The sequence below is a fragment of the Clarias gariepinus genome, chromosome 2 (assembly GCF_024256425.1).
Source record: "Clarias gariepinus isolate MV-2021 ecotype Netherlands chromosome 2, CGAR_prim_01v2, whole genome shotgun sequence".
Taxonomy (NCBI): Eukaryota; Metazoa; Chordata; class Actinopteri; order Siluriformes; family Clariidae; genus Clarias; species Clarias gariepinus.
Window position 1 is genome coordinate 26,559,901 of NC_071101.1, and position 15,825 is coordinate 26,575,725.

At 36.9% G+C, this 15,825-nt stretch overlaps 2 protein-coding genes across 4 annotated transcripts; one reads left to right on the forward strand and one right to left on the reverse strand.

Moving 5' to 3' along the window:
* The first annotated feature begins 5,300 nt into the window (after nt 1-5,300).
* On the forward strand, nt 5,301-9,878 carry amn1 (antagonist of mitotic exit network 1 homolog (S. cerevisiae)). Of its 3 annotated transcripts, none has more exons than XM_053513898.1 (8): nt 5,301-5,371; nt 6,624-6,710; nt 6,793-6,925; nt 8,204-8,333; nt 8,458-8,675; nt 8,834-8,890; nt 9,071-9,182; nt 9,313-9,878. In XM_053513898.1, exons 2-8 carry the CDS (start codon nt 6,691-6,693, stop codon nt 9,384-9,386), a joined length of 744 nt encoding a protein of 247 aa, XP_053369873.1. In that variant the 5' UTR covers nt 5,301-5,371; nt 6,624-6,690; the 3' UTR covers nt 9,387-9,878. The 3 variants fall into 3 exon arrangements, with proteins under 3 accessions (XP_053369873.1, XP_053369863.1, XP_053369875.1); XM_053513900.1 differs by lacking the exon at nt 5,301-5,371 and adding an exon at nt 6,511-6,529; XM_053513888.1 differs by lacking the exon at nt 5,301-5,371 and having other exon boundaries at nt 6,506-6,710.
* A 95-nt stretch (nt 9,879-9,973) lies between these two features.
* Nucleotides 9,974-12,508, reverse strand: etfbkmt (electron transfer flavoprotein subunit beta lysine methyltransferase). The gene is made up of 3 exons (XM_053513874.1): nt 12,133-12,508; nt 11,855-11,985; nt 9,974-10,525 (listed from the first exon to the last, which is right to left on the reverse strand). Exons 1-3 carry the CDS (start codon nt 12,420-12,422, stop codon nt 10,176-10,178), a joined length of 771 nt encoding a protein of 256 aa, XP_053369849.1. The 5' UTR covers nt 12,423-12,508; the 3' UTR covers nt 9,974-10,175.
* Between the last annotated feature and the right edge of the window lie 3,317 nt (nt 12,509-15,825).

Consider the following 15,825-nt stretch of genomic DNA (forward strand, 5'->3'; position numbering starts at 1 on the left):
TCTAGATTATATTAACTGATAGGTTGATTATGTATGGTGTGTGCTTTTTCTGACCTTGTACGGTTAACATTGGCAGGCTGGACAAAGCTAGATTTCACAACAGGATTCTTCATCAGCAAAAACTCGCACCATCCCTCATAATATATTTCAAATAGCTATCTATTATGTTTAATATCATCTCTTTAATAAATATTAGGCATATACAGTTGTGTTCAAAATAATAGCAGTGTGATGAAAAAAGTGAGTAAAGCTCCATATCCATATAATAACCTTTAATTTAAATCACACAAATGCATTAGACACCCTGCACATTCTATTCTGAATCGCAACATGAAGAAAGATGTGCTAAATGAATTATTAGTTTATAGAAAGTGAAGAAAAACAAATATTAGTCTGTAAAAAAAAATAGCAGTGTCATTTATCTTTACAAAGTGATGAATTTACCGTTTAAACAAAAATGCTTGAAGTTTAACCTTTCTTGTGCATCTCTGAACTAATATTTAGTTGTATAACCATGCTTTCTAAGAACTGCTTCACATCTGTGATAATTGTACTACACACCACAATTCCTCTGCATTTCTTGGTTTTGCCTCAGAAACCTATTGTCCGGCCACAACTTTTCTATTGGATTAGAGTCTGGGGATTGGGCTGGCCGCTGCATAACGTCAATCTTGTTGGTCTGGAACCAAGATGCTGCTTGCTTACTGGTGTCTCTGGGGTTGTTGTCTTGTTAAAACACCCATTTCATGGGCACTTCCTCTTTGGCATAACTCAACATGACCTCTTTAAGTATTCTGATGTACTCAAATTGATCTATGATCCCTGAAATGTAATAAATAGGCCCAACACCATAATACTAGAAGCATCCCCATATTATAGTGCTTGTGTCTGTGTACTGTGGCTTGAATTCAGTGTTTGGGGGTCGCCTGACAAACTGTCTGCGGCGTCTAGACCCAAAAAGGACAATCTTGCTTTCATCAGTTCACAAAATATTGTGCCGGTTCTCTTTAGCCAGTCAATGTGTTCTTCAGTGAACTGTAACCTCTTCAGCACCTGTCTTTTTTTTTTCAACAATGGGACTTCTTGCTGATAGCCGGTTTACTCTGATTTTCAAAAGAAAATGCACAGGACAACCTTTTCTGCATTTATCCTTAAATAAGGGGACCTTGTTTGACACCTGTTTTTCACAGAATAATTTACCTCTCCAATTAAATTCCACACTGCTATTATTTTGAACATGCCCCATTTTAATTAATGATTAAATTACACAGAATCAGGTGCATCCAATCATTACTGTTGGGTCTGTTGGTTTTCTATTACTCCACTACACCTACAAGTAAAATATTTACCATGAAGAAAAATAATTTCTCCCAAAAACAATTATTGAATGGTTACTGATGTTGGATTGCTATTATTTTAAACACAACTATACAGTATAATGAGTGGTGTGTTGAGCATTGGGTCAAATAAAGTCACGGCATGTAAGGACTTTAGGAAATTTTAGGAAATGTTTGTGGTGTGTGACTACAGTTAGGTAACAAAACATTAGCCTTCTCTAGGAAAGCTAATGTGGACCCAGTTATGGTATTTTCAATTAAATTTTATTTGTATAGCGCTTTTAGCAATTTTCATTGCCGCAAAGCAGCTTTACACAATCAAAAGAATTATTTAAGTTTGTATGAAATGTGAATTTGTATGAATCAAAATGCTCAGTTTGTCCCTGGTGAGCAAGCCGAGGGCGAAAGTGGCAAGGAAAAACTCCCTGAGATGGTAATAGGAAGAAACCTTGAGAGGAACCAGACTCACCAGGGAACCCATCCTCATTTGGGTGAAACAGAAAGCATTAAATGATCTGCATTTATACAGTATGTAGGGTGGGAGGCAGTTCAGCTATAATAGCTGATGTTAATTGATGTTAATATGAAGTCCAGGTAGTTATTGAAGACCCAGGTAGACTTGTAGGAAGTTCCAGTACTGAACTATCGAACTGTCAAGTCCCCAGAGAAACAGTTGCCAACACCAGTCAAGGCCAGAACCATCTTCTAGGTAGAGAGAATCATCACCAGACACCAGACGCATCCCAGAGAGACACACGGGGCATCCATTTGACGAGATCTTCAACCAGAAGCGGGGCACCAGGATGGGTCAGACACATCCGAAAGCAAGAGGGAGTCTGGATCACTGGCAGCTCGGGAACGACATGTGTAGCTCGAGAGAGAGAAAGAGTGAAAGGGGGAGACGGGGAGAGAGGAAAGAGAAAGAGGGGGAGAAAGAGAAGAAGAGGAGAGATGGCAGTTAGGTATGGTCACAGTCACACAATGTATAATGTGAATGTATATTAACTGTAGAGTGCAAGCAGAGACTCCGGCAGGACTAACTATGACAGCATAACTAAAAGGGAGAGCCAGAAGGAAACACAAACATGAGGGCTTCTTGAGATGTAAAGCAAACTATCACCTCACCGTCAGCAAACCTGAGTGATCAATGAGAGTGAGGAAGACAGCATCCAAACATACCAGTCCACCATAATACTCTATGTCCATAAGTCCCCCAGATCTGCTCCTTTACCTAAGGCAAATCTATTTATAAAAATGCTTGGCTAAATAAATAGGTTTTTGGCCTGGACTTAAACACTGAGACTGTGTTTGAGTCCCGAACACTATTTGGAAGACTATTCCATACGCGGTACTGACAAGCAGCCTGCATCCTTTGATCGAAGTAGGCGTGGCGGTTCGTAAGACACTAGCAGTTCGCTCAGGTACTGCGGCGCGAGACCATTTAATGCCATTTAATACTCTATGTCCATAAGTCCCCCAGATCTGCTCCTTTACCCAAGGCAAATCTATTTATAAAAATGCTTGGCTAAATAAATAGGTTTTTGGCCTGGACTTAAACACTGAGACTGTGTTTGAGTCCCGAACACTATTTGGAAGACTATTCCATACGCGGTACTGACAAGCAGCCTGCATCCTTTGATCGAAGTAGGCGTGGCGGTTCGTAAGACACTAGCAGTTCGCTCAGGTACTGCGGCGCGAGACCATTTAATGCCATTTAATACTCTATGTCCATAAGTCCCCCAGATCTCTCCTTTACCTAAGGCAAATCTATTTATAAAAATGCTTGGCTAAATAAATAGGTTTTTGGCCTGGACTTAAACACTGAGACTGTGTTTGAGTCCCGAACACTATTTGGAAGACTATTCCATACGCGGTACTGACAAGCAGCCTGCATCCTTTGATCGAAGTAGGCGTGGCGGTTCGTAAGACACTAGCAGTTCGCTCAGGTACTGCGGCGCGAGACCATTTAATGCTTTATATGTCAAGAGTGTTATTTTAAAATCAATGCGAAATTTCACAGGGAGCCAATGCAGTGAAGATAAGATAGGGGTGATGTGCTCATATCTTCTGGTTCTAGTGAGGACTCTCGCTGCTGCATTCTGGACTAGCTGAAGCTTATTTATGCATCTAGCTGAACAACCAGACAGTAAGGCATTACAATAGTCCAACCTAGAGGTGATAAAAGCATGAACTAGTTTTTTAGCATCGTTTAGCGACAATATATTTCTTATCTTGGCAATTTCTGAGGTGAAAGAATGTTATCCTGGTAATATTATCTACATGAGCTTCAAATGAAAGGCTGGAATCAATAACCACACCGAGGTCTTTCACTGTTGCACTTGATGGAACAGAAAGGCCATTTAAAGTTACGGTGTGATCTAAAATTTTACTTCTAGCTGTATGCGGTCCTATGACTAGACCTTTTGTCTTATCCGGATTAAGCAGAAGGAAGTTAATTAGCATCCAATTTCTTATGTCCTGCACACATTGCTCAATTTTAGTAAGCAATTATAGTATTTAATCCTTAGTGATTAACATTAAATGGGGAGAAACCCTGGGATACTCTTAACTTTTGTCTTCTCAATAGGGTCTTTCCTGACTGATCTTGTGCGTGAAGGATGTCTTTAACGTATCCATAAATTCACTATAATTTTAAAATAAATAATATTAAACAATTAGAAACAGTAGACCATAAAATGAACCTAACAAGGGTTAAAATGTTTTGTAAATCCAACATGTATTTTCTTCAATTTGCAATAATATCAATCAATAAAGGTAAAGGTTAAGATATTCCATTAAGTCATATACCCTTTTAGGTTTAAAAGCTAATCTAACCGTAAACCTTAAATTTACATAATAACCTTAAACACATTTTCTGTTATATTAAATTTTCCAACTTGAGGCACAGAGGTATAGCAGGAATTGATTTATAGTTTATGCTATTTGGTATATCACAAATGTGGACAGGTTCTCGGTTGAGTCTGGTTTCTCTTAAAGTTGCTTCCTTTTGTTATTTCAGAGTTTTTCATTCCCTTTGGTAGGTCCTGACCACTACAGACCAGGAACATCCCACAATAACAATTTGTCAAAGTTACTTGCCCATTTTTTTCTGCTTCCAACACATCAACTTAAAAAAAAAGTTCACTTGCTACCTAATGCATCCCACCCATTTTCAACTGCCGTTTTAACAGTATATTGACAACGTAGCTACTGTGGAGGCCCAAATTGTGATAGCTAGATAAAAGCAGATAAAAGGGTCAAAGCAGCTCCAAAACTGCAGCTCTTGTGGGATGTTCCCAGAGTGCAGTGGTCAGGACCAACCAAAAGAGATCCAAGGAAGGAAAACCATTGAACTGGCGACAAGGTCATGGGTGGCTAAGGCGCAATAAGGAGTGAAGGCTGGCCAATGTAGTCTGATCTAATGGAGGAAAGAGCTCAAATTGAGGTTCCAGTAGAAAGGTGTCAGAACACATAGATCATTACTATACTGTATATAATTTCTGTAAACCTGCTCTGCAGACAGTGTCTATTGTTGAAGCTTATACAAATAAAACTTTTAATTATTTGTCTGAATTGCCATACACCTGTGACTGTAACAAGAATACTCTTCGACATGTAATAAATAAATCAGAGGTTCTCAGCTCTGGACATTTTAGTGTTTTCTCAGCTCCTAGCACATCTGATTTAAATAATCATCTAATTAACAGCCTTTCCGTAATTGAAGTGGATGTAGTGGATAAAATATAAGTTGCAGAGTTTATAACGTCTCGAAGGCCGCACTCCGTGTCAATCCTACATTCAGCCCATGCCTCACATTAGCATTAGCATCAATACAACGTAATGATACTATATTGTTACGTGTAATATGGATATTATTATTGCACTAATATTATGTAATACGTTTGTGGACATGGTTGTCATGTCAACGTTGACCGCCGTTTGGTCATGCGGGCAAAGAAAAGACTCGGCGTGTTTCCTCCGACGCTGTCCATCACGTCCACTGTGCGGTGAGGATGTCACGCGCTAAAGACAAGGTCAGTGTGTCCATCTAGAGACCGAACTTTGCCTGAGTCATAGTTTAGGCTAAATAAAATCAGAATGTGCCATGTCTCAAAATACTGTAGACATATTTCTTTATTTATTAAAACATAATTTCACACCTTTATCAAGTGTTATATTACTATTATATTGTATATAAAGCCCCAGTCACGTGACAGCCTTCGTAAACATCAATGTACTATTGGCATATTAAATGCATTTTTAACACATTTATCTTGATCTGATATTAATAATTAAATAATGAATATAATGATTTAATATCTATGGTTTTAATCAGTCTGTGTTTATGCAATCGCTTTGACAAAGCGTGTATATTTTTATATTGTTTATTTTATAATAAAATTCGCTTTATGTAATTTTTCGTAATCTTGTCATGTTTCATATATTAAGATGTTTTCAATATTATCCAAATTGTTTTAGTGTTAAAACTATTAAAATTGTTTTAGTGTTAAAACAATTTTGTATTACATGACAAACCCCCGCAAAATAAAGTGCCATAAAAGAAATATAATATGATAAATTTTCTTTTTTTTTTTTTTACTAGGGCTCATATTTCTATTATAATCATATTTTATAATAAACATATATTTATGTCATAATTATTTGATAAAGATTATGTGTGTGTGTGGGTGGGTGTGTGTGTGTGGGGGGGGGGGGGGGCATTTAATTGCTTAACACTCTCTCTAGTTTATAAAAAAAATTTCTAAACACCTGTAAACGTTTATTCACGTTGAAAGTTGGAGCTGTTTCGATTCACAAGCAACAATTTGTTGACAAACAGCGCCATCACCTTTGTACCAACTTGGACTTAGAATCTTTCTGACACTTGAATTAAAGTTAACAGTTGCTATGATTTAGGCATCTGATTGCAAACACTGGCATTTCCCCTAACAGACTTGAATGTATTTTGTCTCGGACTGCCTTAAATTGAAAAATCGTTTGCTTATCATCAATCGTCTAATCTTTGATCTTAAACAGGAAATCGGATCCGCACCTTTGAATATTACGGTTGGGAATCCCTCCACTACAGTCTACGTAAAGTTGACCTTTATTTTGACATGTATATGGAGAGCGTCGTTATGACCGGAAGTCATGTGTGAGTGAAGCTGTCTGCCGATGTAATCAATGTTCCGGTGAAGCACTGCCGCCACACTGCTGTTTACGTTTAATAACATCAAGGGACCGAATACAAATATTAATGCTAATGGATCTTCATTTTTTCTGCAGTCAAGATTTCATCCTTAAGCCTTCCTGAAGAATCGTGAGGACTCGGCTGTCACCGTCGCCAAGCCGGATGGATTCCTTATTAGATCTGTAAGTACATTTATGAGTTTTGAATTAACATGATCGTGTCTCCAGGTAAAAGTGAACGTGTACACGACGTGTCGTCCTGCAGGAGCGCAGTGTGTGTGGCTCAGGATGCAGATCGCCATATCGAGTTCATTAAAACTTTACCATTCAGCATCAAGGAGAAACTGCTGCGGATAATGACGGCTGAAGGCACTCTCACCGATTCCAACATAAGTCAGGTAACTTCATGTATGATAACCAATTTAAGTAATATTTCTGTATGTGACTAATACGAGGGTGTTTTGAGACTAGAGACTAGTTTCATCATGTACAGTAAGTTTGGACAAAGAGCGAACGTAAAATTTCACGTAAAACTGGGCAAATCTGACAGAGACATTTGACAAGATTTGGCAAGTTTATAGCGATGCTGCAATGAGTCGTTCGAGGTGTTTTGAGTGGCATATGCACTTAAAGAGCGGAAGAACTTCACTAGCAGACGACGGGAGATCTGGATCACTTTTAACAAGCTCAACCCCTCGAAAATGTTGAAATTATTTGGCCTGATGATTGTCGTAGAACAATACACAACATTGCTGCCACAGTCAGTATGTCATATGCATGTGTTGTGTTGCTGCCAAGTTCATCCCCAAGCTGCTGACCCAGGAACACAACCTTGCCATGGATGGCCCGGATTTCATGTTAAAGTTCACTATCACTGACTAAACTTGGGTGTATGGGTACAACCCTGAGAGGAAGCAACATTCTTCACAGTGGAAGAACCCATCATCTCCATGACCTAAAAAGATAAGGAAGGTCTGCAGCTCAACCAAGTGCGTGCTCAGCATCTTATTCGACATTGACAATGTGCATCGAGAATTTGTAGACCATTAATAGTGAATTCTACTGCCAGGTTTTAAGGCATCTGAGGGAGGACATATGGCGAGAAAAAAAAAGCTAATTTCAAAACTTCTTGATATGCCTTCATATGTACAAATAAGTAACAGGAAAAAACACTGGTGATACTGTTCTGCTGGACTTGGTCCAATTGTTCCAAAGATTGACTGCAAATCAATACATTTCAATACATTTTCCGCAAAGGATAAAGGTGATCAGCCAGGATTTTGTATCTTGATAAAAGTGGTCTTCTCCAGGATTAAATGCTCAGGGTATGTGTGTTCAAAGAATTTTTTGAGGATGAAAATAATGAAGATCATGTGCAATGGCCTTCAGTCATCAGATCTCATTCTAGTTGAACACACAGGGGAGATTTTGGATCTTGACCGAATTCTGTCATCATGAAAACACAAACTAAATGCATGCATTCTAGAAAAATACTTTTCTTTCAATGGTTTCAAAATGTGCTAGGATTGTTTTTTTTTTTTCCTGAAAAATATAATAATAATTGTGATAACATTGATGGTGATTTCCAACTGTAACATCCTGGATCAACAATTAAAAACCTTCACACATGTTCTTTCACTATTATGGCATGATAATTTAATTGTCTGTGTTTGCAGCTCCTGCATGCAGGAATTCGCTCCCTCGACCTACAGAACTGCCAGATTTCAGACTCAGCACTCGGACAAATCCAGTGTCCTCAACTAAAGACTATAATACTAATAGGCTGCATGCACATCACTTCAGAAGGTATGTGTTAGTGCCGGATTATGCATTGGGGTCTGTTTTTTTAATATGATCGATATAAGTACTACTACTAATGATAATGATAATTAATAATAATAATAATAATAATTATAATAATCTGCTTTAGGTCTGAACACCTTGGCGTCACACTGTGTTAGCCTTAACATAGTTGACCTCACTGGGTGTGCGGCTGTAACTGATTCAGGTGTACGTGCACTGGCACGGAGTTGTAAGTGGCTAGAGGTTATTTCCCTCAGCGAATGTCCTGCAATCAGTGATGTTTCCCTGATCGAGCTAGGGGCTAACTGCAGGTGTCTGTACAGCATTGATTTTGGTGGGACCGAGGTAAGGTTTGATTTATTTGGGGTAAAAAAAATCATTTTTAAACTTTTTGATGAATGCAGTTCATAAAGGCAGTAATTTGCTTACAGCGTTTTTTTTTACCCAGATTTTACTAGGCATATCACAGTAACAAATTTTATCACTTGACATGTTCATGACAGGTCACTGATGAAGGTGTTATTGGTCTTGCAACTGGAGTATGCTGCCAGAGCTTAAAGGTAATGCATGTATTCAATTCTGTTGACTTATCTAATGATTATTTTTCTACATTTTTACCTGTGTATGGAGGTATTTTTATTCTGTTACTACTGAACAGTCCTGTCAAACTTATCAAAAAAGTTGATGCTTTGTTAAAATGATTTCATTCGACACCAACTTACTTCATTTTGTACAAAAAGGAGTTACAGATGGTACGGTGCCGAAACTTAACAGACATGGCTGTTGCTGCTGTCCTTTCAAACTGTGCCAACATAAGAATATTCCTTTTCCATGGATGTCCCCTTATTACAGGTATATTAAAGTATTATTACTTAGAAAATTGATATGTTTGATGTATATGGATTGGTACATGTTACTTATCCTTCTGAGACCTTGTCAATACTAATTTAAAATGTTTCAAATACTTTGGTTTGTATTTCAGATAAATCCAGAGAGGCACTTCAGAACTTTATCGGACCAAACAAGATTCAACAGGTCTCCTGGACTGTTTACTGAGTCTACTCTAATGCACACTGTTAGATCATGCACCTGTTTAATTCAAATAATAACCTACAGTGAAAAAAAAACATGCTAAATTAAGTTTTTTTTTTTTTTTTTACTTACTTTTTTTTTTTTTTGTATTCTAAGCTGTTGAAAGTGTCCAAAGACTGTGAGTGTATAGTTTATGGAATTTCAGTCACGTGAATGTGCTTAATAGTAGTAACAACACGTTTGTAAATGTATTTATTTAACAATAACTTTATAAAGTACATACTGGCTGTAGGATTTATTCCTAATAAAATTATTGAAGATGAAAAGGTGTCTTAAAGCAATTGTCAACTGTCTTTAGTTAAACCTTGTACTCAAAGTATTGTCATAATTTTAAGAGCCAAGTAAAAAAAGTAAACATAATTCTTAATATTAATATTATATGAAAAAAAACCACACTGCTTGCAACACAACTGATCAGTCAAACTGATGCAAGAAAAATAAAAGGTGATAACTTTCCATCACCGTAATCTCTTTTTGAATGAATTATTCTTACTACCAGTTTCTTAAATGAACTCTGAGGTGGACAGTTTTGGCCTGTTTAAACTTTTGGAAACATTTAGAATTAAAGTGGTCAAATTGAATCATTTAACTTCCAGAATATAGGTGAAAATCTTACAGTGCTTCCTCACAGTAACTGCTAAACCTATATAAATAATATTTTTAATCACATTAAAAGGGTAATGTTTTTGAAGTAGTCTTAAAGTATATTTTATGTGTTAACAGACACATATTATTATTATTTGCAGAAGTAACTTAGCAATCAGGTCTGTAACACCACACTGTGCTGCTTGTCAGTCCATAGTTTTCCTCTCGAACTGAGTCAGGTAACTCAAACCGAGCCTGTTCATGCAAACGTATCTTAATGTCATGGCTCTCGAACTGAGCCCGTCCTGGGTCTCCAATAAGGATCTGTGTTCTGTGAAGCTTAACACATTTGCACAGCCACTTATGCAAGCTGTCTGCGAGAGTCTCTTCATAGAACATGTCTCCCAGCAAGATGAGGTCCCAGTTCTTTGGTTCTGAACTGATCAGGTTCTCAGTCACACAAGGCAAGGGTTCTAGACCGTTCAGCTCACAGTTCATCTTTGTAGCAACAGCAGCAACTACAAAACAACAATGTATCAGCTGTAATAATAAATAATAAAATATCTGTAATATGGAACCCAAGATTTACACAGAATTATACATTATACATGAGCAACGTTAACCAAAAATTATATTAATGTATTTTTAGGTTGAGTGTTGCTACCTGATATTCCTACATCTCTATTTTCTACAAAGTGGACATCGTGTTCAGTTTTAAGTTAAATCAATTAAGATTTCACAAGCAATTTTATTTAAACAAACTAATACAACATATAGAGAGCCTGTATCAACGACTAAGCGACTAGCTTTTTTCCAACATCATTATAAACAGCTATTAAGTTTCATTTTAATTTGGGAATGCAATACGGAGATATATGGTCAAGGCTTGCTAGTCAAGGCACCCTTATTAGTCAGAGCAGCTTAATGTAGACAGTTAACAAGGTCTTTGCATCTTTTGCATATAAATTCACCAAAACGTTGGACTGAATTGTAACATTTCATGCAATCAATGTAGTAAGACATGGCTTCATTATGTGACCCTATCAGGTTTCCTCAGCATGAACGGAGCTTTAAACACACAAATTGTCAGATCACTGGGTTTAAGCACAGAGTTTGAGTTGGGGCGGGGCTGTGTGGAGATTGTGACAGGAGGAGAAACACAAGTTATAAAACTGCTGCACAGATGAAATAGGTCATGTAATTCAACATCAAAATATATAAACAGGTGTGTCTTATCTTATATCCCATTTCAAAATACAGTACCAGTATAAGGTTTGTACAGACATTTGGATTTATTTTCTTAATTCTAGAAAATTACTGGATTTCTACAAAAACTATGAAATAGCATCTGGAATTAGGTGATTAACAACAACAATAAGTCAGTTTTTATTTTAAGACACGAAGGTCAGCCTTTCTAGAATAGTTCTTGCAAGAACAGTATTGTCAAGTGCATTTGCAAAACCCGTAACGAAACGGACTCTCATGAAGACTATACCAAGAAAGCAAGACCAAAACTTACTTTTGCTACAGAGAAGTTCATTTAGGAGTTACCAGCCTCAAAATTAACAGCACCTCAGATTAGGGCCGTTACATAGCAAGTATTACACGATACACACCTAAATATCAAGTGTTCGAAGGAGATTATTGCATATTTTGGATGTGATCAGCACAATGTAGAAAGAAATCTAAATCTAAAATAAAAAAATACTATGGAATTAGAAGGTTTGTCCAAACTTATGACTGGTAGTTTGTATTGATATGCCTCAAAAATCTGATGTTACTACACAGCCCAAATTCAAAGATTTCCTTTATATATTTGTTTAATTTCCAACTTGTAAATGTCTTACTTGGGTCAATGTCATTAGCCACCACATGAGCGGCCCCACTGAGTTTAGCAGCAATAGCAGATGCACCACAGCCACATCCAAGATCCAGCACTCTTCTACCTACTGACAGCTCTGGATTATTGAGAAGATACCTAAAAATAAACCGGTAAAAAGGTGACAATTAATGAATCAGATTTCTGAATATGTATCGTCACAAAGTAATCCATATCACAGCAGTGCTGTGACTTCTAAAGTATTTATAGTATTAACAGACTGGTTGAAGAGCTCAGCACCAGTACCTGCTTAGTGCCTGACCCCCAGGCCAGTATACAGCCCAGTAGGGGTCAGGAAAGGGCCAGAACTCTGGTCTCTCCGTCCAGAAGCGACATTTCACTGTAAACAGTCTTAAAGAGATCTCTGGTGTTAAACTTTGACCTTTGACTATCTCAGTGTTTTCTGCGATAAACCGCTTTATTTCATTTTCTGTCTTACATTTCATATACTGGCGAATGCTTCTTTGTGTAACAGACTGAGAGGGTTTTCTTAGCGCGGCTTTGCCACGTAGATAAATATACAGTGCTCGGTTCATATCGAGTCTCCTAAAGCACTTAATACCTTAACACCATGCCGAGTAGAAATTAAGAAGAGACTGTATACTCATCCGTCAGCGCGCGCTCCGACAACAACAGCTAATGTGCATGTTGTGCACGCATGCGCAAATATAATAACCGGCTTTGCGTCTTCTTCTTCTTCTTCTTCTGTAGCTGTTTAATCACACCGAGTTATTGTGCTTTACCGCTACCTACTGACTTTGCAGTCAGTAGTTGCAGAAGTGTATTTTTTCCCTTAAACAACAAGAATTACAATTACAAAATTGAAAGAATAAAATTATAACACATATAAGCAAATATATATAAATAAATAATTTCAATACACAACAAATAAATAAATAAATAAATAAATACCGAAAATAAACTAAATGGGGCTAAATCATAGTGTTTTGTTGATTTAATCTAAATGTCGAGACAATAGCAGAAGATTTGTGATTTTCTATTAGATTTAACGAATTTAAAAAGTTTTGAATTTCACAGAGAAAAGGCCATTGTTCAGGTTGTGATAAATTAGAACTTTTATATTTATGAATGTAGAATTTGGCCATTAAAATATAAAAGTTGATCATGTATTCAAATTATTTGTTATAAAAAATATATATAATTATATCCTTTAAAATGAAAATATAAAATTTATGAAACAAATGAAAAATATAATTTTAAAGTTGTAGCAAATAAGATTGTACCACACCACAAGGAAAAAAAACAAACCCCAAAACAATCTTTCTGTTGTTGCAGAATGTACATACAGTTTATAGATTCGCGATGTCCACATACTTTGCAATTAATCCTGCACCATAGACAGCATCCTGACGGGAAACATCATGACCTGGTTCAGAAACAGCACCATGCAGGACAGACGAGCTCTACAGAGGGTGGTGCGTTAAGCTGAGCGCATCATCCGCACCAAGCTCCCTGACCTGCACACAATCTACAGCAAACAGTGCTGGACCAAGGCCGGAAGATCGTGAAGGACCTCAGCTACCCCAACAATGGACTGTTCTCTCTGTTATGGTCTGGAAAGCGATTCCGCTCCCTGAAGGCCAACACAGAGAGACTGAGGAGAAGCTTATTTCCCCAGGCGATAAGGTTTCTCAACCACAACACCACACAGGACTAATACAATTTTCCACAATCCACAATCATGACATTGGCTCTCGCACTTATCCTGGACACTCCTGGACACTTCATATTTATGTTTCATTCTTGGATCGTGCACACAAGTCACTTTAATAATAAGTCTCTTTTATGGATATTTGCAACCCCCCCTGGCCATTTTTCTTTATTTACACAAAAATGTCAATTATTTCTATATTTTTCTATTGCACAGAATATTTTTATTTGTACAGAAATATTTTAACTTTATTTTACCTAGCTAAATTTTATTTTCGGTTTTATTTCTTTTTTTATTCATATTTATTTCTTATAAATAAGCTTTTACTTTTAAGGTCACTGGCGATCGTGTAGGCATTTCACTGCATATCGTTTTGTGTATGACTGTGTATGTGACAAATAAAATTTGAATTTGAATTATGGAATTAACAGCATAAATACAGGGTAATATTTTACACTGTATACTTTAACATTGTTACAGTAGGAACAGGAAGTGATGGATTGTTATAATTAATGAGAACTAAGGGGTAAGATGTGCGCTACTTTTCTACAGCACATGCACTACAATTAAGCTAGCTTACACCAGCAAGAGTAATATTATTACCCCTTTAAACTGTACATTGATGACAGAAGCATTTTCTATGGAGACTTTCCTTCTTTTATTCTCTAATTATTATAACACATTACAGGGCACACACACACACACACACACACATGCTCATTCACACACTACTGGGAATTTGGGAACATCAATTAGCCTAACCTGCATGTCTTCTGAATGTTGGAGGAAACCGTGGTACACGGAGGAAACCCACCAAGCACAGGCAGAACATGCAAACTCCATGCACACAGAACCAAGGCAAAAATCGAACCCTCGACCTGGTAGGTGCAAGGCGACACTGCTAAGATTATATTACACCACACAGCCATAGTAATAATGTTGTTGTTTATTTTTTGGCTGCTCCTGTTGAGTGGCCGTTACAGTGGACCATTGATCCTCACAACCACTACATGTTACAGTGGCATGGTGGCTTAGTGGTTGGCAGTGTTTTTTCGCACCTGCAGGGTTTGCAGCTTGAATCTCACCTTCAGTCTATGTGCATAGTGTTTGCATGTTCTTCCCTTACTTGGTGGGATCCCTTTGCTCTTTGGTAAATGCATGTAGGTTGATAAGCTTGTGTCCTGTTATGGGTTGGCACCCATCCAGGGTTTACACAGACTTGTGCTCTAAGTGCCCTGGGATAAGAACCCCTGAAACCATGCATAGTATCAGCAGTATAGATAATGAATGGATGGACTACTAATAAGGGTAAGACAAAAATTCCCTGATCAATTAATTATTACTCGTTAAATAAATACTATCAATATTTTCAAGGAGGCAATGAAATTTAGATCACCATATTTCATAATTTAGTAAAAGATTCATAATAGAATATTATCCAATATTGTGATCATAGTGTATATTGAAGCATATTATTCATTAATGATCATTTTAGTTATTATGTATTATTAATTAGTTGCTATTTATTTATTTACTTATTCATTGCAAACATGAACAGCAAAGTTTCACATCACCTGGTGAAATGCTTGTGTTGCCTGTGTCAGTTTAAGAAGTAAATTATAGACTGACAAGTTCATTGTTGTGCTGAATATCTAAAGTTTTTTCAGAAGCTCAACTCTCTTCTGGTGTGTGTTCTGTATATGTGTGTGTATGTGGAATGCAACTGTACAGTATTAACTGTAAATTTTATAATATATTCTTATACATTTTATGCTGTAGTTCTTTTTTTTCTTTTACTTTGAATGGTTGCCACCACATATATTACCATATACAAGTATGACTATATACCTATATGGGAGGCAATTTTTAGAAAAGTTTGTTTTATGATGATTTAGTATATTCTTGCAAAAAAAATGAATTTGTAAAAAAGACATATACATCATACAATCTGTGTAGCAGCTGATTTACTCAAACTATTTCACAAATTATTCATTGGAAACCATGAAAATAGACATTTGTTAGAAAGTATGCTATCTAAATGTGCACTGTGGAAATTATTACAGCATAAATTTTCTTTACTTCCTTTTTGGTTCTGAGCTCATGCTTAGCCTATCCTTTATTCCTGTTCTCCTTGTTCTATACTGTGGAACAAAGAAGGTTTTGGAAAAGAAACCACTTTAGAATGTCTTGTCTGACTAACTTGACTAAATTTAAAACCAACATGAGAGTATATACTGTAAGGATTGGTGACACAGAGCTGGCACTTA

Excerpts from the sequence above, each read along its gene's own strand:
- amn1 (XM_053513898.1), top strand. The coding sequence starts at position 6,691 with ATGGATTCCTTATTAGATCT. Across the intron at positions 6,711-6,792 it reads ATGGATTCCTTATTAGATCT|GAGCGCAGTGTGTGTGGCTC; the intron begins GTAAGTACATTT and ends GTCGTCCTGCAG. Across the intron at positions 8,334-8,457 it reads CATGCACATCACTTCAGAAG|GTCTGAACACCTTGGCGTCA; the intron begins GTATGTGTTAGT and ends AATCTGCTTTAG.
- etfbkmt (XM_053513874.1), bottom strand. The coding sequence starts at position 12,422 with ATGAACCGAGCACTGTATATTTATCTACGTGGCAAAGCCGCGCTAAGA. Across the intron at positions 11,986-12,132 it reads GGGGGTCAGGCACTAAGCAG|GTATCTTCTCAATAATCCAG; the intron begins GTACTGGTGCTG and ends GTTTATTTTTAG. Across the intron at positions 10,526-11,854 it reads GGCTAATGACATTGACCCAA|TTGCTGCTGTTGCTACAAAG; the intron begins GTAAGACATTTA and ends GTTGTTTTGTAG.